General features: G+C 43.0%; 1 protein-coding gene across 3 annotated transcripts in view; it reads left to right on the plus strand.

The window, feature by feature from the left end:
- The window catches only part of St6gal1 (ST6 beta-galactoside alpha-2,6-sialyltransferase 1), a 149,559-nt gene that overhangs the window by 114,879 nt on the left and 11,254 nt on the right, over positions 1 to 23,426 (plus strand). For all 3 annotated transcript variants that reach the window (XM_021185103.3, XM_029470389.2, XM_085832514.1), the window contains exon 5: positions 5,813 to 5,910. In XM_021185103.3, coding sequence (XP_021040762.1) covers positions 5,813 to 5,910 — 98 coding nt within the window. The remainder of the gene's footprint in view (positions 1 to 5,812; positions 5,911 to 23,426) is intronic.

Raw genomic sequence — 23,426 nt, forward strand, 5'->3', positions numbered from 1 at the left:
CTCCCTCCCTCCCTCCCTCCCTCCCTCCCTCCCTCCCTCCCTCCCTCCCTCCCTCTCTCCCCCTCCCTCCCTTCTCTTTCTCTTTCACTTTTGTTTTATTTTCTTTTTTCTAGACAGGGTTGCTCTGTGCAGCCCTGGCTGTCCTGGAACTTGCTTTGTAGCCCAGGCTGGCCTTGAACTCAGGGATCCACCTGTCTCTGCCTCCCCAGTGCTGGGACAAAAGTCATGTGCCACCAGTATTCTATGGAGTATTTCATTTAAGGAAGGAAGGAAGGAAGGAAGGAAGGAAGGAAGGAAGGAAGGAAGAAAGAAAGAAAGAAAGAAAGAAAGAAAGAAAGAAAGAAAGAAAGAAAGAAAGAAAGAAAGAAAGAAAGAGAAGAAAAAAGAGTTGTAGTGGTGCCAAAAGCAAAACCGCTGTCCACTGTGGTATTTGAAAATACTTGAGGCATAGAACTCGACTTGTTTTCAGGGTCTAACCTTCTGTTTGTTTCTAGTCCTGTGGAAGGTGGACAGCCACGTGTCACAGAGGTCAGCCTTGGACACTGGCTGTCACCTTCACCTTGTATTCAGGCAGGGACTCTGTTTTTTGCCCTTGCTGGGTACACCAGGCTAGATGGCCTGTGAGCTCCTGGGGACTCTCCTGTCTCTGTCTCCCAACTCCTGCAGGAGTGCTGCAATTACAAGTGCAAACCACCATGTGTGGCTTCGGGTGGGTTCTGAGAGATGGGCTTCCTGCTCTTAAGCTTGCATTTTGCCCTTGAGCTGCCTCCCTAATACCAGTTCTGATACATGCGAATTCCTTTAAGTCTTACTTGGCTAATTCTCTTAAAACCATATTAAATCAGCAGTATTTGGTGTGTGTCTGTGTGTATACGTGTGAGTGTGTGTGTCTGTGTGAGTGTGTATGTTTGTGGGGGTGTGTGTATATGTGTGAGTGTGCATGCTTGCATGTACATGTATGTGAGGTGTGTGTCCTTTGTGTGTTATGTGTGTATACATGTGTATATGTGCTGGGTATGGGCATGGAGGCCAGAAGACAACTCTGTTGAGTTGGTTCTAACCTGCCACCTTTGTGTGGATTGTGTAGATCAAACTCAGGTTACCAGACTTGGTCAGTAAGAACTTTTGCCTGAAGGACCTTTGAAGGCACTCCAGGTGCAATTCTTAAACTGGGGCAGCTTTAGGCTAATTTCGGGTGTTTCATGAATCCTTGAAGTTGCCTGCAAAGCGACCCAGACAGAGTAGGTGTTTGCAAGTCTGTCTGTGTTTTTTTCTAACAGTACACCTGATCCCCAGAGTGCTTTCAAACTGTAAGAGGCCCCATGTCAAAAGACACCAGTTTGCTATACTTAAAACCCCTAGCAGCTATGATAGAGCCAGAGGCTGTTCATATTGGCAGACTTGCAACTAAGAGCTTCACTTGTGTGAAGCCACTTCTTTTTGTTATTTTGAGAGAACTCTGCCTGTGGAGAAAGCCTTGCTGTCAGGCTAGGGTCCTGGGAGGGTGAGGTCACACACTGCTTTTAATTTTCTTCTGGTGACTGCCAGGGAGGATGGCCTAAAACCAGGCATAAGCTTTCAAAGAAGGAATGCAGACCCAAACTGAATTCTCTAGACCAGAAGGAGGTGAGATCACATTTTCTGTCTCCCTGTGTCAGCAGGGACCCTAATGGGGCTCACAAAATGGCCAGTACTAGGACTTTTTTTTTCCTTTCTAGAAACTAAATGTGATTGATTTCCATCATACATTATAGAATTCATTTTCTTTCCTTTTTTGTTTCTTCTCTGCATCTGCAATAGAATAGTGGTGTTGGGATGGTCCATACTAGATAACCTCTAGCTCTTTCTATCAAGTTATTGTCTGGCTAAACTTGTGTCCAAGATTAAGGCAGATCCATATCTCTTTGTAAACTGGAGCTACAGATTCATTTTCATGTGTTTTATAATTTAAAGAAAAAAAATTTTTTTTTAAAGTTGGAGTTCATTCATGAATTGAGTTGCAAAGCCAATTCATGTGCAGAACCTTGGTGGCTGTTTTTCTATGTATAACAAGACATCCATAATGCCCTGTGCCTCCAATAGTCCCACACATCAGGCTCTGGTGGCTCCATGATCATTAGGGCCTTTAAAAATTAATAGCATGCATATGTATATAAGCTATGTAGATAAGTTGAGGGTTTTATTTTCAAACTATAGCATATTTTTAACATACCATCACCAATAAGAATGATACACTCACTGTGTGCTTGGTCTAACCGCTTTCCTCTTTTAAAATGGGAGTTTTGCCTACATGCATGTGTATGTAGTATGAGCATGTATAGTGCCTATGGAGGGGAGAAGGAGGGTATCAGACCTCTGGAACTGGAGTTACATACATAGTTGTGAATTGCCTTGTGGGTGCTGGGAATTGAACCTGGGGCTTCTGGAAGAGTGGCCAGTGTTCTTAACTGCTGAGTCATCTCTCCAGCCCCTGAGTTTCAAAACTAATATTTTTGTGCACACACAGTCTATTTTGTGCCTATTCTCTCTCTCTCTCTCTCTCTCTCTCTCTCTCTCTCTCTCTCTCTCTCTCTCTCTCCCTCTCCCTCTTCCCTCCCCCTCTTTCTCCCCCTCCCCTTCTCCCCCTCTCCCCCTCTCTCCCTCTCCCCTCTTCCCCTCTCCCCCTCTCTCTCCCTCTCTGACTCTGGTGCTCTCTCTCTCTCTCTCTCTCTCTCTCTCTCTCTCTCTCTCTCTCTCTCTCATACACACACATACACACACACAGAGCTTGTCCCAGATCCACCTCTGGCTCCTTGGAACTTCTTGTGTTCTTTATATTTTAACAACTCCCCAATCCAGTGTGCGCTGTTCATAGGTGTGGGGCTATCCACTGCAGCTTGGTCTACCCACTAGGGGCTACACCCCTAAAGAAAACTAGGAGCCATACACTCTTTATAGCTCTTGAGCTATGTGCCCCTCCCTCTACAAGCTGGTGCTGACTGGCTTTGTCCTGTGCAGCACCTGCTCTCCCTGGTGCCCCTTGCCCTCCCCAGGAGCTATCTGTGGAGGCCCAAGAGAATTGCACAACTGATTGTAGGCTGAGTAGGGGGTTGAAGGTAGCCCTGTTCTCTTGTGTCTCGAATGATAGTGACCTCTGGGTGAACTTGCCTGTGTCAGTTCCTTCTTCCCTGGAGGGAGAGAAAACAACACCTGAGGCAAAAGCAAGGAATGAAGGATGCAGGAAGAAGATGTGGGGCCATTGGGTGGAGGAGCTGAGGGAGTTAAGCCAGAGGTATCGCCTGGAGTCAGGGTGACTGGTGACAGACCACATAAAGATTTTAGATTTTGGCCTTTGTTTTTGTTTTGTTTTGTTTTGTTCTTTAATCAATCCAGACGTCATGCTCAGGTCTCCACAGTTCTGTGCTGATCCATGCCGACCTGACTAAGTGCCTCTTTTTCTTCTCTTCATTTCCCCTTCTGTTGAACTGTGGTCCTAACCCCCTTTGGGTTGAGCAGACTTTTCACAGAAGTCCCCTAAGATCATCATAGAACATAGATATTTACATTACCATTCATAACAGTAGTAAAATCTCAGTTAAGAAATAGCAATGAAAATAGTTCTATGGTTTGGGGCCACCACAACACGAGGAACTGTATTAAAAGGTCGCAGTTTTAGGAAGGCTGAGACACTGTTGCCCTGGCCAGTTCCCCACCTAATTTGCACCGAGTACTTTCTATGCTTTCTGTTAGGAGGGACTCCCCTACCTGGCGGTGTCTGACTATCTATTGGGTCTTGGCTCTGTACTGCCATACTATAAAAAGGAGAGTTCTTGAGTGTCTCTCCCGATACTAATCATAGTCTCCCATTATGCAAGAATTCCTATGTATACCTTTTTTATCCATGCAGTAAAACAGTGTCTTCATGGGGAGGGACCTTGTCTTTTCTGCCCCACATCATTGTCTCTGGTGCCTAGAACTGTGCCTGGCATAACATAGTCTTCAATCGGTATTTTTCTGCATGAAAAAATGATCATTATTTTTGTAATGAGCAACATCAAGGACTTATCCAAACCTTTCTGTAATGGGGAGTCTCCATTTTCTCCAAGCTCCTCTCCCCACTTCCCACCCACCTCTGGTACCTGGGAGTTGACATTTGGATTATGTGAGTGGGTAGGAAGAGTGCCCTGCAGCCCTGGGTGCTTGTCTGATTTCCTCAAACTCATCCGTGTACCCAGCACTCTCATGGCTCCTGGAACCCGTGGCTGGGAACGTTGCCTACATGCGGTTTCTGACAGGCCCATTGTTTTACCTGTGGTTTTCCCACCCTTTGAAGCCTGTGCCTAGTTCTGAGAAACCTATTGCAGTTCCGAGTTGTGTAAGGGTGGACCTGCTACCCTCTCTGCAGAGTGCAGCATGGAAGCTGATAGGATTTGGATATGCTCATGTTGAATTGTTTCCAAGCCATTCCAAAGGCAGACTGTCCAGGAATTCTGTACTGTAGTTTCTGTGAATAAGGTATCTGGATTCCTACCACTTAGAATAATATTTACAGAACTGAAATAAAGAGGAAGGCGTTCATGGCTTAATTCTGCAGGCACCCCCACCCCCCTTTTCGGGTCATTTTGTATGGAGTCAAATGCCTTCTATTCTTCCTAACTGATCTGTGTGACTATTGAACAGCCCTAAACAAATCTTCATGGATGATAGATGGTCTCTAATCTGATACAGATTTTGTTGGTGAACTCTTTTTGTTTGAGCAAGTGGGGTTGGGGTGAGCTTTCACAGAATCTCTGAAGTTTGAGGTTGAGATGGTACCATCATGTCTTACCTCCACCAGATTGGTCAGTGTGAGGGTTCAAAAACTTGTGCAGATCTTGTTAATTATGCCCGAGTTGTCTTAGTTAGGGTTTCCATTCCTGTGAGCAGACACAGGCCAAAGACGACATTTACTTCAGGCTCCCTTATAGGTTCAGAGGTTCAGTCCGTTATCATCAATGGGGGAACACGGCAGTATCCAGGCAAGCATGGTGTAGGAGGAGCTGAGAGCTCTACATCTTGTTCTGAGGCAAACAGGAGAAGATTGGCTTCCAGGGAGCTAGGATCAGGGTCTTAAATCCCATGCCTACAGTGATGCAAATACTCCAACAAGGCCACGTTTCCTAGTAGTGCCACTCCCTGGGCCAAGCATCTACAAACCATTGTAGCAGCTAATTAAGTATATCACTTCTAACAAAGTACTTACTCAAAAGAAACAATGAAAAAAAAAAAAAACCCACAGTTTGGGAATTTAAGTGGCACTATAACCTGTTCCATTTCTGCTGTGCCAGATTTAGGAGCTCCTACAAGCCTCTGATTCCTAAATGGAACAGATACTTCAAGGCTGTCTTCAGTGACATAGTGAATCCCTTCTATGTGCTAAGCATTGTACATGTTTCAGAGTGCAGTGATGACATTGGACATATGATACAGAATCGACATAATCTGGCAGGGCTAGAAATATGTTCTATTGGTGACACCTAGTGAATGTGTGGTTTGTTCCATTGATAACTGAGAAAGGACTGCTATAAGTAGCCTGTTGGCCCTGTTCATTTTTCTGTTGTGTCAGTGCCCACTGGTGCCCCTGGATGGGCTTCACAACTAATGGACATCTTGTCTCTTGTAGTGGCCAACAGACCCGTGATCACCTTCGTGAGCTTCACTGGGTACCACACTCACGTGATACTAGCCCCTGTGCACCGTGTATTTTTATCTTCTCTCTGCCTTCCTTTTTCCTGTCTCTCTTCCTGCACATTGCCAGCACTCACCCCCATTTTCCATTTCCTGTGGCTTACAGATAATCATGATGCGGTCCTGAGGTTTAATGGGGCACCTACAGACAACTTCCAACAGGATGTGGGCACAAAAACTACCATCCGCCTAATGAACTCTCAGGTAAGGATTCTTTTCTGCAGAGAGCACATCAGAGGAAAACAACTCCAGTGTGGGCCCTGAGCGTGTCCACATCAAAGCTGCCAGGTTGATTACTTTTCTTGACTTCGAGAGTCCCAGAGATGTCCCTGAAGAAGGGCCAGTGATTTCATGGCCAACCATGTGATGTGTCCCTAAGGTCCTCTCCACGTGAAGAGTATACACAACAGAGCTGCCTAGGGTTGAGGGAAACAGGGCTCTGCTTTCTCTTGTAACCATGCAGTTGTGCCTATAATTTTTAGACAAGAGACCAGCAGATCACAGGACATCCAGGGGAGAAAGAGAGGTGTTGTAATAAGTAGGCAAAGATGGTACAGAGCTCGAGGTGGGCCCTAAAACACTGCCCAAGTGTAGGGCACAACATCAGTGCCACAGGAGTCTATGATGTATTAGAATCTACGCATTACTTGATGAATTTTCTAATCCTTCTCTAAGGTAGTAGTAGACATGTTGCTTTCTCAACACTAATAGGAATGTTAGACTTGTTCTTGCCAAAAGGTTCTGTTAGTTAATTTAGTGGGAAAAAAAACAAACTGGATTAATGTACATAGCCCCAACTGCGTGGTAGCCAGGCACAGTGGTGTACATGATAGTCCCAGCCACTGCGAGACTGAGACAGGATTAAGACTCCATATCAAGATAAACAGACAGACAGACAGACAGACAGACACACACACACACACACACAGAGAGAGAGAGAGAGAGAGGATAGACAGATGATAGACAGATAAGTTCTGTACAAAGACTGCCAATGTAGTAACCCCACTATTAGCAGTGATGTTTGCTCTTCCCTCAGCAGACACAGGGGCCTTAGATGTTCCTCTGTGGATGTATAACTCTCTACTATTTCAGTCTGCCTCTTACGGCTATAGGGCCTGGAATCGATCAGAGTAGCCCACCAGAACTGTGCTAGTGTCAAGGCGTCTTCCTTTCCAGCAGCAGGGCTCCGTGTCTTTACTCCTTTCTCTTTCCTTTCGGAGTTGCTGGAGCTTCCAGCTGCTGGAACTCTGCCCTTCTTCCTGTACAATGTTCTTTGTGTCTGAGGCCCACGGTTGTAAGAGGTGGGGTCAAGGAACACAACTGCTGTGCGTGTGAACTTATTTCTTGTCCCGTCCCCGCCCACTCTTTTTTTTTTTTTTGAGGTGGGGAACAGCATCTTACATTATTGTCCAGGCTAGCCTTGAACTCTGCTCTCCTCTTCCCCTCTCTCAAGTACTGAGAGTCATCTGCAGGAGTCACCATGCCCAGTTTTAAAACTCTGTGTTATTATTTTAATTTAAAAACAGAAGTTATTTTCTATCCTGGCAGTATCTCCAGTGTCCTCCTCCTTCCAGGGTCTCTGCTATTTGGCCTCAGGGATTTGTCATTATTTTGTAGAGACAGGATCTCTCTCACTGGGGCTTGCGGATTAAGCCAGTTTGACTTGCAGACCCCAGGGATCTGCCTGTCTCTGCCTCCCCAGTACTGAGGTTATAAGAGCATGCCATCTGCCCAGTCTTTCACAATGCTGCTAGGGATGGGAGTTATGTTCTTGTGCTTTCTTCAGCAAGCATTTTACCAACTGAATCATCTCCCTAGCCCTGCATTTTGGGGGCTTCAATATCACTTTCTTTAGCAATCAAAAAGATGTGTGTGAAGAAATGGTTTGGCTAACAAACTTCTCTGATGCAAGTGGCCTTGAGTTTGATGTCAAAGAGGGGCTGGATTCAGAAGGATACTGATGGAGGCCTACCTGAGGGAGGAACCAGCAGGACAGAGATACTCAGGATGTGAGAGTCTCCTTATCAGGCTGGGCTGAAGGTGGAAGGAGGCAGGATTCATGTTGCCTGGTGGATGGGGAGGAGGTTAGCCTTTGAGTGCTCAGATTAACACGTCTAGAAAATGTGAAATTTAGTTATGATCTTTTATCCCATCCTCTTAAAAATCTCTTCATATTTCCACTGGTTTTCTTCTCATGCCCCAGACACAGGAAATCTGAGCTAGAGAGGACAAAGCCCTATAATTCCAGCTGGGGTTTATGTCAAATTTAGGTATCTGTAAAGAGATGTCAGGTAGGCATTTACGAGAGAGAGAGAGAGAGAGACAGAGACAGAGACAAAGACAGAGACAGAGAGTCACAGACAGACAGAGAGACAGAGAGAAAGAGACAAAGACAAGACAGAGACAGACAGAGAGGGACAGAGAGACAGAGACAGACAGACAGAGAAAGACAGACAGACAGAGGCAGAGTTTCATCAAAGTGTATGTCTTGTAGTTGAGGTAGGAGAAGAGGAAGTCTGCTAAAAGGAATTTCAAACACATAAAATTTTTGTCCCTAGGGAATGTATATGCCTGTAAGTGAACCAAGGGAAGAAGGTAATTTTAACAATGAAAGTATCTTAAGAATACATTAACAAGATGGTATAATTATAGTTCAGTAGCCTACAACAGTGGCTTTCCACAGTGTTGGGATTTATTGGATGCCAGTAAATTCATACTGTAATGGTTCCAATGGCAGTAGCTTACCAGGTAATTCCTACTTTCTTTGGCAGCCCTAGCCCGAGCAAACGTGGGTTCTTTTATCCTTATCTTAATTATTAACATTGACTTTCAAGTCACACATTTCATATCACACAAAAAATATATCTGCCTGTCTATCTATCTATCTACTATCTATCCATTTATTTATCCATCATATAATTTATCTATCTATTTATATATCATCTATCTATCTGTCTGTCTATCTGTCTATCTATCTATCTATCTATCTATCTATCTATGTGTGTATGTGAAGAGGTTGAAGAGTGACTGAAAGAACTAAATGGCTATTGCAGGGGTGTTCATAGGTTTATGAAGGCCTACGAGGGGGAAATTGATAGAAATGCAAGGGGCAAGATATCAGTGTTAGGCTTCAGGGTCAGAACTGAGCTATAGAGTCTAGTGGAGCTGTGTAGACAAAAGGGCAGGAGCAGGTCAAGATGAATGAACAGGCAGGTGGGCAGGTCTGGGTGGGAGAAGAGAATGTAGGTAGATGGTAATTCTGGTAGACTGTATCAAAAGCAGGACTAAACCTAGCTGAACCCTGGAGAACAGTGGCGAGATCTGCCAGTTGGTCCTTTGACATACATACTAGGTGGTCAGCTGACAGGTTGCTGGGGGTCACTGCCACTGTAGTTTTATGTGTTTGCCTTGCTATATGATCTCGTGTATCCAGTAAGTTTTCTGGTCTGGGTTACCTGATATGCCTTTAAGATGCCTATGATATACCCTTCCTTCTCAATTCACTCTGATAAATTGACAGGGTGGCACCCTTCCTACTCCCAGGAATAAATCGTTCATCAGTCTGTGCTATGTGAGTGGTGCCGGACATGTCCACACTGGTACCGAGTCATCCTCCCTCCTCAAGATGGCGTCAAAAACTCCTTGAGAATGGATTCTCACGGGATGGCACAGTCTGATAGACCACTGTTTTACACAATGCAGGGTAACTTGGAGCAGGGCACAGGCGTTTCTATTCTTTTCATGTAGATGAGATGGACCTGAGTAAATTTAAAAACCAACACAGGTGGAAAGGAAGCCTCTGGGGAGGTGCCCAGGAGGAAGTCCCCCAAGCCTGTCTCCCTCCTAGACCACCACTGTGACCAGTAGAGATGACACTATTTTGGGACTTGTAGGTCTTAGGTGACTTAGAGCTTCAGGTTTAAATGGGAAACTGTGGTTAATTTGGGTCAATCTGTGCTGTTAGTGTCTAGAAGCCCCCACTTCCCATTCTTAACTCCAGGACAGGGCAGCTGTGTACACAGTCCTAGATTAGTCTAGATAGAGATCAGGTCTTGCTAATTGCTGTTTGTTATCACAGGGATAAAAGCTCCAAGTAGATGGCCAAGGTCATCACTACACTTCCTCCTCATTGTTAAAAGCAGCTTCCTCTCTGGCAAAGGTGACTGGAGAGATTTTAAAGCCCAAATCTCCCCCTCTTTACCCTTTCAGGAGACAGATATTGAAAACTAGTTCATTTAAAACGGCATAACGGGACATTTGACTTCATTTTATTATTACTGCAAATACATGAGACATTCAGTTTACAAGGAGAAAATGCTGGGGCTGGAGAGAAGACTCACTGGTTAGCAGTGTGCACTGGTCCAGTAGAGGACCCGAGTTGAGTCCCCAGCATCTATGCCAAGTGGCTCACAAGGGTCATCTTAGGAGACGCTGAGCTCTGAGGGCTCCAGTGCTCATGCACACACACCTCTAGATGCAATTTAAAATGATAATAAATCTTAAGAACAAGAAAATATTTACTTTGGCTCCCAGTTACATCAGAGCCTGTGCTAAGACAGCACGCCATTGCTCACTTTGTGTACGGGACTGGAGAAAGAGGAAGTCCAAGTGCCCTCTTCCAAGACACGTTCCTAACAAACCAAGGCATCTCACTGGGCTATCCCACCCTTCGATGTTAGTCATAGGCAGGGAGGAGATTCTGGCACTGGAACACTCATCAGAAGCATCTTGTTAACTGAGCCAGCTGAAGAGAAAGGGAACTGGACTGGTTCGCATCAGCTTCCAGCAAGCCCAGGCCTTGAAGTCATTTGGAGCAGTTTGTCCACAGCTGATTTCTAGGTGGTATCTGTCAGCAAAGTGGAAATCTGCTAAATCAGATATAGACTAGGGATAGAAGTTAAAGTCAAGAAACTTAAAGGAAAAAATATTACATTTGTAGCTTTCAGGACCCTGGTCCTGGTGGTTAGGGGAGGAGTCCCAAAGTGGGGGAGAGTTGGGGAGGGAGTGATATAGGCACAGATAACTAGGCTGTACTTATCTAGAGTCTGTTTGATCTGTAAGAGGTAGATCCAAGATGGCAACAGACAAGACACATGTTGCTTATAGCCCAAGATGGCATCATACCATATGGTTACTCTAAGGTTACCTATGTATAGATTTTTAACTGTCAACCTCTCATGTTACAAATTTTAAGTTAACTTTTTTTTTGTTACAGATTTTACAGATTTTTAACCATACCCAGTAAACATACAAATTTTGAGGTACAGAAAGTTTACATAATGAATAGTCTTACAGATCTTGAGCTAAGGTTTACATCTTAGCAAAAGTTTTAGGCAGTTAAATGAAACCAATGATCTAATTCCTGTTGTTGTTTTGCTTTGCTCTCCCATCCCTGTCACAAAGTCAAGTGGCCTGTCTGACAGAGGACAATTGGAGGTTACCCAAGCATGCTTGGGTCTACAGGAGGGAGAGTCATAGCCCACTCCAGAGTCAGCTTTTCAATAAAGTAGAGCAACATTAAACAACTTTAATATTATCCGTACCCAAAGGATATTTGAATCCCTGCCAAACTGAATCCAGTGACAGGAAAGCTTAAAGATAAGAAATGCAGAGCCCTGGCCATCAAAGCCATTGAGGCAAGTGGCATTGGTGGTGATTGGTGTTGCCAGAGACAGCAAAAACAAAGCCAGCAGCACACACAGAACACAGACTGGCCACACACTCAGAGGATGTCAGAAGCAAAACAGAACATGGACTAGCAACCATCATTTATACATACATCTGAGCCAGATGCATCACATTTCCCCCCTATATCCCAGATGTGCACACCAGAAAACACAGAGTACACACACACACACACACACACACCATACAGACAAAACTTTATGACCTTTAACTGGGCTCAACCAATTTCCATTTTGACTCCCAGTATATGAACAACAAGAACCAGGTGGGTGGATAACATTTTGCATTTTTGCCTTGGATAGGAGGCCATTAGGTCCTGTTGAACCCTTCCTCGTCCTATATTGGGATCCGAACAGATTAGATGTCACAGCAAATTACTATGACTCACCAGAGGAGGCCTCTGGTAGATGGTTACCACTTTTCTCAGGATGGCAGTTGGAATCTTGGAGCATCTCCGTGCACACCTTCTGAGGGGGCCCTTCAGCCCTGGAGTCCTGGAATGTAGGTCTGACTTTAGAATTTGGGTCTGATCTTCCTGGGGGCCTCCAGAAAATGCTAACCCCATTAGGTGAGGATAACAATACGTCCACAATTTTTGAGTCACAGTTAAAGCAACCTTTATTAAATCCTGGCCAGAATAATGGGTCTCAATCAGGTTCATACCCAGGATTCCCATTGTATGGCCACAAATTACATTATTCATCAGGAGCTTATAAAGGTTTAAATCTACAAGGCTACCCACTTCCCACCTGTGTCCAATCAGTGGCAAGCATACATCCTGAATGTGGTCAAGCATAGTCTGTGCTGTTGGGACAACCGAATTGTTTACAGAAGCAATTGTTCACTTAAATGAACAAGAGAGCCTCCAGCAATCCAGGTAGTTATCTGCCCTTGGGCAAGTGGGGCTTTTATAGATCTCTTAAGCATAGTAATTTAAACTTAAAGCATAATGTTAGCCTTCATAGTATGTCACCCGATGTATAATCTATGCTGAAAAATACCCATTTGTTGTTGAGAAGAATGTGTGTTCTTTTGGTTGGAGAGCCTCTCCACATACTAGCTCTAGTTGGCTTGTGTGATTCTCTCCATTTCCTTCTCTTCTGTTTATCCTGCCCTTTGTTCCTTTGAGAGTGAAGTGTTATAATCGAGGGTTTTTTTTTTTTCCAACTCATGGAAATCATATTGCACACTTTATAGTCAGCAGATGAAAGAAGTCACAAAGGTGTTATAGGGTTTGAGAGGCCCAGATAAGTCAAATGGAGCCTTAATTGTTGGTGAAATGTTCCCAAACAGATGAGTGGGAAGCACCTTGACCTCCAGTTGGTTCAGGTTTTCAGGGCAAAAAAAAAAAAAAAAAAAAAAAAAAACCCACAATTGCGACATAGTTGGAAAGGCAGTTCTGGACGTGTGCAGCAAGCACGCCTTATTTACTGAAATAGACAGATAGCAGTTAAATGGTCAGGCAGTTAACCTTTAAAGCCCAGGAACACGTTGCACAGGAATTTATGGCTAGTCCAGAAACCTATTTTACCAAGATTGTTTGAGCACTTAAAGTATGCTTAGAAACCCTTCCATGAGATGGCATAACTATACTTCAGTAGCCCACAACGCATGAAGTCAGAGGATACTTAGAAATTATTTAAGACACAATGCAGTATATAAAAAATATGAAATTCATTTAAAGTACTGCTAAAGAGAAATTTTTTACTTCTGAATTTATATATCAAATGGTCAGAAAGATAAAGATCTCAAATTAACATAACTTTATGATACATGAAGAAATATAAGCTAAATATGAAGCTTTCAGAAGGAAGAAAATAGATGAGAGGGGAGAGAGACAGAGAGAGAGAGAGGAGGGGAGGGGAGGAGGAGGAAGAGGGAGTGTAATAGTAATAAAGGAAAACAATAAGCCCAAAGTTGGTTCTTTGCAAAGTTCAACAGTATTGATTAATCTTGGCTCAAGGGACCAAGGCCAAAAGAGGGACAACCCCCATGACTAAAACCAGAGATTATAAAGGAGACATTACTATAATTCTGCAGACATTTTAAAAAAGATTATAAAAGACTATTCCATAAATAAACAATCACACCAGTAGTACAACCTAGATGAAATGAATAAATTTCTGGACACAAAGCATTCAAAATCAAGCCATAATAAAGCATAAAGCCTACCCAAGATATAAGATACAATTTGCTAAACGCATGAAACTCAAGAAGAATGAAGACCAAAGTGTGGACACTGTGCACCTTCTTAGAATTGGGAACAAAACACCCAGGGAAGGAGTTACAGAGACAAAGTTCGTAGCTGTGATGAAAGGATGGACCATTTAGAGACTGCCGTATCCAGGGATCCGTCCCATAATCAGCTTCTAAACGCTGACACCATTGCATACACTAGCAAGATTTTGCTGAAAGGACCCAAATATAGCTGTCTCTTGTGAGACGATGCCGGGGCCTAGCAAACACAGGAGTGGATGTTCACAGTCAGCTATTGGATGTATCACAGGGCTCCCAATGGAGAAGCTAGAGAAAGTACCCAAGGAGCTAAAGGGATCTGCAACCCTATTGTTGGAACAACATGATGTACTAACCAGAACCCCGGAGCTCTTGTCTCTAGCTGCATATGTATCGAAAGATGGCCTAGTCGGCCATCACTGGAAAGAGAGGCCCATTGGACTTGCAAACTTTATATGCCCCAATATAGGGGAATGCCAGGGCCAAAAGAATGGGAATGGGTGGGTAGGGAAGTGGGGGGCGCTATGGGGGACTTTTGGGATAGCATTGGAAATATAATTGAGGAAAATATGTAATAAAAATATTAAAAAAAATAAAATATATAAAAAGCATAAAGCCTTCAGTATTAGAACTAGTAACAAAATTGAGTCAATATAATTTTTTAAACTTCTAGTCGAAGTCCAGTACTCCATGGCTTCATGGTGAACTATATAGAATATTAAAGTGATCTTTCTAAACAATCTTTCTAAAAGCAATCTTCTTTCTAAAACTGTTTAACCAAAAGTAAAATAAAATAAAGAGGAGGAAAGACTCTTAACACATTATGTGAACATCACCTCATAGTTGAACCAGCTGTGACACCAGAAGAAAGCTACAGAGCAGTGTATCTCACGGACTGTTCAAAAGTCCTCAATAAAATGATGGCAGCCCAGATTAGATGGCCTTTAAAGATGGCAACCACGACCAAGTGAGATTGATTTGTGGAATGTAAGGATGGTTTGATATAAAATGTTGATGACATATATGTTAGATTAATAGAAGTGTGTGTGTGGGGGGGAATGATCAGTTTAGCTGATGGGCAGAAAGTATCTGACAAAATTCAGTTCCTTTCATGATTACAAATGCTCAATCAACTAGAAATGGAAGGAAGCCACCTGAGCATAGCAGCGGCCATTTAGGAGAAACAGGCAAACAAAGTATGCAGTGGGGAAAGAGTGAAAGCTCTCCATTAAAAGCAGGAACAAGAGCAGCACCTGTGTGTGCTCTTCCTGCTTAAACACCACTGCAAGTCCTAACCAGAACAGTTAGAACAGAAAGAACAAAATGGACCTACGTTGCAAAGAGAGACGTAAAACTCCATCTGTTTACAAATGGTATCGTTTTATACAGAAAAAAAAAAAAAAAAAAAACAATTTTTTCCCAGCACAACCCCCCATAAAGAAAAAGTGCTGTTAGAACTAAAAACTAGTTTGGTAAGATAACAGAGTTCCAAGTTCACTCACAGAAAACAGTTGAAAAAACTTTAAGGTTTGTTTGTTTGTTTAATGTATATGAGTGCTCTATCTGCTTATACATCTACATGCTAGAAAAGGGCGTCAGATCCCAGTATAGATGGTTGTGAGCCACCATGTGGTTGCCGGGAATTGAACTCAGGACCTCTGGAAGAACAGACAGTGCTCGTAATGGCTGAGCCATCTCTCTAGTCCAAACAGCTGAATTTTTATATGACCTACTCCAACAGTGAGTGTGCTGGCTAGTTTTATATCCACTTGAGACAAGCTACAGTTACCTGAAAGGAGGGAACCTCAATTGAGAAAATACCTCCACAAAATCTGGCTATAAGGCATTTTCTTAGTGAGCGACTAACAGGGAAGAGGCCAGCCTACTGTGGGTGGTGTCAACTCAGGACTGATCAGGCTTCTATAAAAAAGCAGACTGAGCAAGCCATGAGGAGCAAGCCAGTGAGCAGCACCCCTCCATGGCTTTTGCACCAGCTCCTGCCCAGGATCCTGCCCTGCTTGAGTTCCTGGCCTGACATCCTTGATGTGGAATTATAAGCCAAATAAACCCTTTCCTCCCCAATTTCCTTTTGGTCATGGTTTTACATCATAGCAATAATAACCCTAACTAAGACAGTGAGCAACCTTACCAGCCTTCCTTCAGCCCACACTCCTAAAAGAAAACACAGTGGACCCTTGTAACATTTGATTTCCAGTTGTGTAGTGTCCTGCGGCTCATCAAACACGCTGTCACGTGTCTTTAGAAGCTCTGCTCTGCTGGTACTTTGAACAGCTACTAACCTTGGTAGTATGTAATAGAGCTGACAATTGGCATGAAGATTTAAATGAGGTGGTTGTGTAGACATTTGTATACAGGGATGGTACTTTTCTCTTTTCTTTTAGTTGTCTCTTATGCAGCTTTTATGAGAAAATTTTGTTAACTGAACATCACTTCGAAGTTGCTGAAGGGGGGGAAAACAAGTTAAAAAAAAAAACGTAAACAGGAATAACCAAAAACCATTACAGCCGCTTTGTTGACATTCTGAATGTTTCTAGGTAAGCGTAAAATATTATTTTTTTTTAAAGGACAGGAAGAAAAACTTGGTGAAGAAAGAAGTGGGCTAGGTGGTATAGTTCTAAGCAGCCAATCAGAAAGCTGGGTAAGAAGAGTGCAACAAGTTCAAGGCCACCCTGGGCCACACAGTCAAAACCTTGCTTCAAAAAAAAAAAAAAAAAAATGGAACAAGGTGGGGCTGGAGGGATGGCTCCGTGGTTAAGAACTGTCTGTTCTTCCAGAGGACCTAGGTTCAATTCCCAGCACCCATGTGGCAGCTCACAACTGTCTAGTTCCAGGGGATCTAGGGACGTCTTCACACAATATACATGCAGGCAAAATACCAATGCACATTAAAAAACAAAATTGAAAAATACAACAAAGCAAAAAAATTTTTTTTTTTTTGTGAAAAAGTCCCATGGAGAAGACAGACAGCCACTGAGGATAAACTGCTGTGTGGCTCACTTAGCAGAGAGGAGGTAGCAGTCACCACTGATAGAGATTGTAAGTGGAAAGCTGGTTTTCAAGTCCTAGGGAACCGAAAGAATGGGGTATAGTGATGAATGGCTACTGTGTTTAAGTTTATAAAGGGTAAACAGTCCTGGAGGTGGATTGTTTTATTAATTACACACATACACACACACACACACACACACACACACACACACACAAGGGGCTGTCCTTAATGCTACTGAGCTTGGTACTTTAAAATGCCTAAATTGTGGTTATGTTATGTATATTTTAATCAAGTAAAAGGTGGTTGTTTTTTGTTTTTTGTTTTTTGTTTTTTGTTTTTTGTTTTTGGTGGGGGGTGGGGGAAGAAACCATCTGATAGGGGGGACACGGAATATACTAAAACAGGAGGCGACACATGGTTACCCAGCCTGAAGAAGCCCCCCCTTCCCTACCCAGTGGAAAACCACCAGCAGGAGAATTTCCCAGGGAACCCCATAGGAAGCTGCTAGGAGTTAGCCTAGGAGGTGTGGGGTGGGTGTTAGCTTAGGAGGCCGAGAAGCTCTGACAGGGTCACTGAGAAGTGTGGGGAACTGGAACTAGTGACTGTGAGAGGGGAGCAGGGCTCACTGCTCTCTTCCCAATTGGACTGTGTTTGTTTCAGCCTCCTCTATCCCCTGTCTTTGTGGCAGAGGCTAGCACAGGACACACCTGGATTGTGGCAAAGCCACAGAAACAAACTGGTACCTTTGTCATTAAGAAATGGCTTTTTATAGAAACCAGTGTCATACATACCTCAAAGTTTTGGTTTAGCTGACCCCTTTGTGCCCCAGGCTGTAAGATTCAGCATAAAAATGGCCTATACAAAGAGCCACTTATAACTGTAAGTTTGAGATGGTTTCTATGAGACCCAACCTGCTGTGCTTAGACGGACCTGGGTGTCTTAGTTTCTGTTTAATCACTATGAAGAAATACCACAACCAAGACAAACTTATAAAAGAAAGCATTTCATAGAGGACTTGTTTACAATGTTGGCAGGTTAATCCATGATTATCGTGGTGGGGAGCATAGCTGAATAGACAGACAGGCATGGTGCTGGAGGCAGGTTGTGGGCGAAGAGAGCTTGGACCAGGTGTGGGCTTTTGGAACCTCAAATCCCTCCTCTAACAATGCACGCATCTCCCCCAACAAGGCCACACCTCCTAATCCTTCCCAAACAATTCCACCACCTGGGGACCAAACATTGAAACATATGAGCCTATGGGGCCCTACTACACTAGGGTAAAGTGGAAATATAAAGCAATTTTAATAATTTTAATTTGTGTTTTTCAGAACTTGAGATGTTGGACACATTAAAAAAATATGCATTGGCCAATTATAATTCTTCTCCTGAAAACTCTTTTCAGTTCATTAACTGATTTAATGTTTTGTATTTCCTAGATATTAATCCTTTGTCAGATATAGAGCGCATGTGTGTGCACACACACACACATTCATATGTTTGTGTGTGTATCATTTCTACTATTGTATAGGCTGCCTTTTCACTTAATTAACTGCTTCCTTAGCTGTATAGACGCTTTTAATTTTCAGTAGGTCCCATTTGTCAACTATTGGCTTATTGCCCGAATGACTGGAATATAGGGTTCAAGAAGTCCTTGCCTGTGCCTGTGTTTCAAAATGTTTTCTCTTTGGCAGACTCCGATTTCTGGTGTATAACTCTGGTCTCTGACCCACTTGATTTTTGTACAGTATAAAAGCTAAGGACCTAGTTTCATTCTGCTGCACGTAAAAACCCAGTGTTCCCAGTACCATTTGTTAACAGGAGGCTGTCTTTTTTCCAGTGAATATTTTTGGCATCTTTGTCAAAAGCCAGGTGACTGTATCTGTGCCTTCTGTTCTGTTTCATTGATCCACATTACTGTCTGTACCAATACAGTGCAATTGTTTTTACTATGGCTTTAGTAATACAATTAGAAAGAAGATAGAATAGTACATCACGCCTTGATTCTGCCCCCCCCCCCGGATTGCTTTGCCTACCCAAGTTATTTTGTGCTTCCAAATGAATGCTAAAATTGGTTTTAGAATAATTCTAAAACTGTTTTTAGAATAATTCTAAAATTAATTCTGTTTCCATGAAGAATGAGACTAGAAATTTGATAAGGGTTGCATTAAATCATAAGATGGCTATTTTCACAATAATGATTTCTCCACATCATAGTACAGAAGAATACAAGAAGACCTTCAATTTCTCTTGAGTGCTTTAATGCTTTCATCGTCAAAGTCTTCCTCTTATTTGTTTAAGTTTATTCCAAGTATTATTGTTATTTGCCATTATTATTACTATTAATTTTTTATGTGTATGAGAGTTACTTGGGTGCATATAAGAGCATCATATGCATGCCTGGTACCTGAGGAGGCCAGAAGAGAAAAGGAGTCACTGCCTGGAACAGGCAGTTGTGAGTTGTCAAGAGAGTACTGGAAACAGAACCCCAACTCTCTGCAAGAGCAACTTAACTGCTGAGCCATTTCTCTAGCTGCCGCCACCGCTGCCGCTGCCACCACCGCCACCGCCACCATCATCATCACTGGAATTGCACATGGGATTGTCTCTCCCGTTTCTTCCTCACTATGTTTGTTATTGCTGTGTACGAGGACCACTTAACTTGAATCCTGTGGCTTTGCCCAAACTGCTCATCAGTTCTAATAAGACTTTTCTGTTGAAGTCGGAGGACCTCCCCCTCCATTATAGAATCTTATCATTTGCAAGTAGAGATATTTTGCTTTCTTCATTTTTAAATGTTTATCCCTCTTACTTGCTTATCTTACTGCTCTGATTAAGATTTCCAACACCTTATTGAATAAGAGAAGGAAGTGGACATTCTTATCTTGGTCCTGATTTTAGTGCTAGTACACTGTGTTTTCCCATTTTCTATAGTGTTGGTGTGTTCTCTCTCTCTCTCTCTCTCTCTCTCTCTCTCTCTCTCTCTCTCTCTCACACACACACACACACACACACACACACACGAAGCTCTGATTATGTTGAGATGCATTCATTCCTTCAGTGCTTAATTTCCTAAAGACTTGGTCAGTGCATGAAACTCTACTTTTACCTCAGAGGAGACCATAAGTAAGTTTCTTCTGGGGCCAGTATGAGTCACCGTAGTCTAGGAACAAATTTCATATTCACGTGTGGAAACGGTTTCATAAAGTTTGTATAGTACCAGGAGAAAGAAAGTCATACATCCACATGTTTTTCAGTACATTGCGAAAATCTCACATAGGCAGGTATCTTAGGGTTCCCATGACTGCGAAGAGACACCGTGCATGATGACCAAGGCAAGTTTTATAAAGGACAACATTTAATTGGAACTAGCTTACAGGTTTAGACGTTCTGTCCATTATCATTAAGGTGGGAGCATGACAGTGTCTAGGCAGGCATGGTGCAGGAGGAGCTGGGAGTTCAACATCTTGTTCTACGTAGCCAGGAGAAGACTGGTATTTGATGACAGAGTAAGATCTAGTCACAGAGGGAACTGGTCCATTGTCTCCAGTTTCCTGGAAGACTTTGTATAGAATTATTATTTTGTTCTTGTAGAAAGCTTTCCTGCAATAAGCTCAATTTATATATGGCATATCATCTTTGATATATGGTATATCTTTTTGTCTGAGCACTGTGAGGTGTCTTTTAAAGAATGTGCATATTTCTTCTAAGTTATTTAAGTAACTGGAGTGAAGTTGTTCCTAATAGTTCCTCATTGTCGTAGTGTCCATAGAATCTCTAGGGATGCCAGTTCCATTGAGGTGATTCAAATGGTTATTGGAAATCATGGCTTTAAAAGACTTAGGAGATACAAAACTGTTTCTGCATTTCACTTGTTCCTCCTGACTACTCTCTGCCTGAGAGACTGTGAAGAGCCCAGGAGTTCAGAAGCCAAGAACAGTAAAAGAGAAGTATCAGCTCTCTCCCTAGGGTCTTACCCTACCATTTCACTGTACAAGCGTGGGAAGGGAGGTGGAGGGGAAAGGCAGCTTGTACAAATTGCATCAAAAGTAGCAACAGAACCTGCATAGGGCACAGCCCCTCTGACAGCTGGGCCAAAGCTCTCCCCTGGCTTTCTAAGGACTCCCCCTTGCGTCTGGTCTTCTCATCCCCTCTACCTTGGTTATCACTTTCCTTATTTCTTAGCTCGTACCTTCGTCATTTCGTGCCCTACTGTATCAAAGGGCTGAGAATAACCTCAGGAGACGTTCAGTCAACGCCAGATGAGGTTGTGTTTCTGTGTTCTCCTCACTGAAACTGAAAGCAGTCCAAAGTGAAAGGGTTAATTTGGACTCAGTTCAGAGAAATGTAGCCCATCCTAGCAGAGAGAGCACTGTGGCAGGAATGGCTCAGTCCCTGCCAGGGACCAGAAGCAGATTGGAGAGCCAGTCCTCAGCCTGCCTTCCTCAAGTTCCTCAGCCCCATTTAGAGTGAGTTTCCTCTCCAGTTAAAAGTGGCTGGAAACTCCCTCAAGGACATACAAAAAGATGCATCTCTTTAAAATGTCCTGTTTCTGTCAAGCCAGTGAAGTTCCACCTTGGCTACCCAGAAGTACAAGCTGCCAGATAACCTTCTGCTCACCCAAGGACTGGCTCCAGATTCCTTCTGTTTACTCTTAACACTTTATAAAACTTGGAGATACTACAAAACTATCTCAAACAAAGAGTGTGTATGCTATTATTCAGACTCAGTTATGAATAGCAATGTATGCCATTTGCTACGTAGTCTGATCTTTTATCATATTTGGTTTGACTGACTAATTTAATTTGATTTTTCAAGACAGAATTTTCCTGTGTATATAGCCCAGGCTAGACTCAAGCTCACTCTCCTCCTGCCTCAGACTCTTCGGAAGTGTATCAACATGTTGAACATGTGATAGATACCACACCCTAAATACTTGGGCGTGTGCTATAGGAAAGCACAGGTTCATATTTCCCTTTAGGTGCTAACTCAGACACAGATACTGCATTGTGTAGCTCTGTCCCTTTAACCCCATTTACTGTAAATATATTCAAAGTCCCTTTTAATATTTTAGCATATTTACATTTTGAAAAATTATAGTTTTTTTTAATTCTTTCTTGTGTTTTTTCCATTGTTTCCTCAGTATTAGATTAGTTTCATGTGTTCCTGCATGGAAAGTTACATAAACCACAGTTGTTGCCTGTGAGGGGTCTCTTGTGACCACCAAGGCCAGCAAGGGGAGGCAAGATAGAAACTCAGTTCCCTGTGACTCGGGAACTGGTGATGGTTCAGACTTCAGGTGTCTGACACCAGGCAGTTCTAGGCATATTTAAGTACAGCCCTCAAATCCTGTGTATATAACAAAGCTTAAAATATGATTGCATCGGAACCCTTGAAAAGTACAAGTGGCATCTTGCATAAAGATAGGTTCTATAGATTAACCAAGGAAGCAGGCTCAAGGGAGGCAAGCTCATGATGACGGGCCTGGGGGAGGACAACGCAATGGTTTAAGATAAATGTAAGGGCTAGGGATTGGGCAGTGCGGCCTGGGCATGCAGATAACACAGATAGCACCAGGCTACCTCTATGGTTACTATGTTCGTTCCCAGCCTTCAAGATGGAAACAGTTCTACATCTCTCCCTTTGCAGAGACAGCCCTGTGTGTTTAACATTCCTGGCTTCCCTGTGTTTATCTGTGAGCACAGGGACCTACGTGCCTCTTACAGTTCCCCCGAAATAGCACACAATAAGGAGACTGTGTCCATCTACTGTATCCAACAATCACTCTTTAATTACTCCCCTCGCCCCCTCTCCGTAAGTGACCTCTTTAATACGTGTTATATTCTGTTCATCAATATTTCTTTCTCTACTTAACATTAATAGATTACTTTTATCCAAAACTATCTTTGCTTCACCTTGTGGCAACTCTTTCCACACTCTGGGATCAACACTCAGAATCCCATTAGAGCAAGGCTTCTTCTGCTTTTTAATTGAAACATCCTTTTTTCTGTTATTAAACTGTTATGCTTCTGTAACGGCATAACTTACATAAAACCTTTGCTGTTTCAGCAAAAGTGCTGTGGATTGTAGCACACAGTGGTTTTACATCTGAGCCTAGGTTTAGGTTTAGGTCTGGGTCTGGGTCTGGGTGTCTGGGTCTGGGTCTGGGTCGTCTATTTCTAGGTCTAGGCAGTTTGTGATTGCTTTCCATGGTAGCCCATACTGCAAAAGTCTTTGTAATTGATCCTTTGGCTGCAGGGAAGTCCTGTAATACAAACTGAATGCGAAACACCTCAGGCTCCTTGGGCATTTGCTTTTGAGTTATTTTGTGGTTGTTGTGCATTCTGAAAACTTTCCGATTGCTACACACCCACAGTTATACACAAATCCATGTAAGGTTGTGACAGACAGGTTAAGAAACGGGTTATTACAGTCCAAACAAAACAGTTTGTGCCCGCCATCCCTCCCTTCCTCCTTCCCTTCCTTATTTTGCTAAGGACTCAAAGATTGTTTTTTTTTCCAGTGGCTTGTAATTCATTACTGTTCTTAATTCCTTTTGTTGCAAATTATTCCAGATCTGGGCAGTGGTGGCTTCTTCAAATCTGGTTCTTTTTTTTTTTTTTTTTCTTTTTCTTTTTTCTTTTTTCCCCTTGTGATGTACACACCCTAACATTTCTTCCTTTTGTTTTTATAGCACTTTTGTGCTTTGTGCTTTCTGGTCTAGTGACATGTTCCAGGGCATTTGCTGGGCTTTGAGTACCCACCATTATTCATGTGGTTGTAATGAACAGAT

Source organism: Mus caroli, unplaced genomic scaffold, assembly GCF_978045245.1.
Source record: "Mus caroli unplaced genomic scaffold, Mus_caroli_1 scaffold_17, whole genome shotgun sequence".
Classification (NCBI taxonomy): domain Eukaryota; kingdom Metazoa; phylum Chordata; class Mammalia; order Rodentia; family Muridae; genus Mus; species Mus caroli.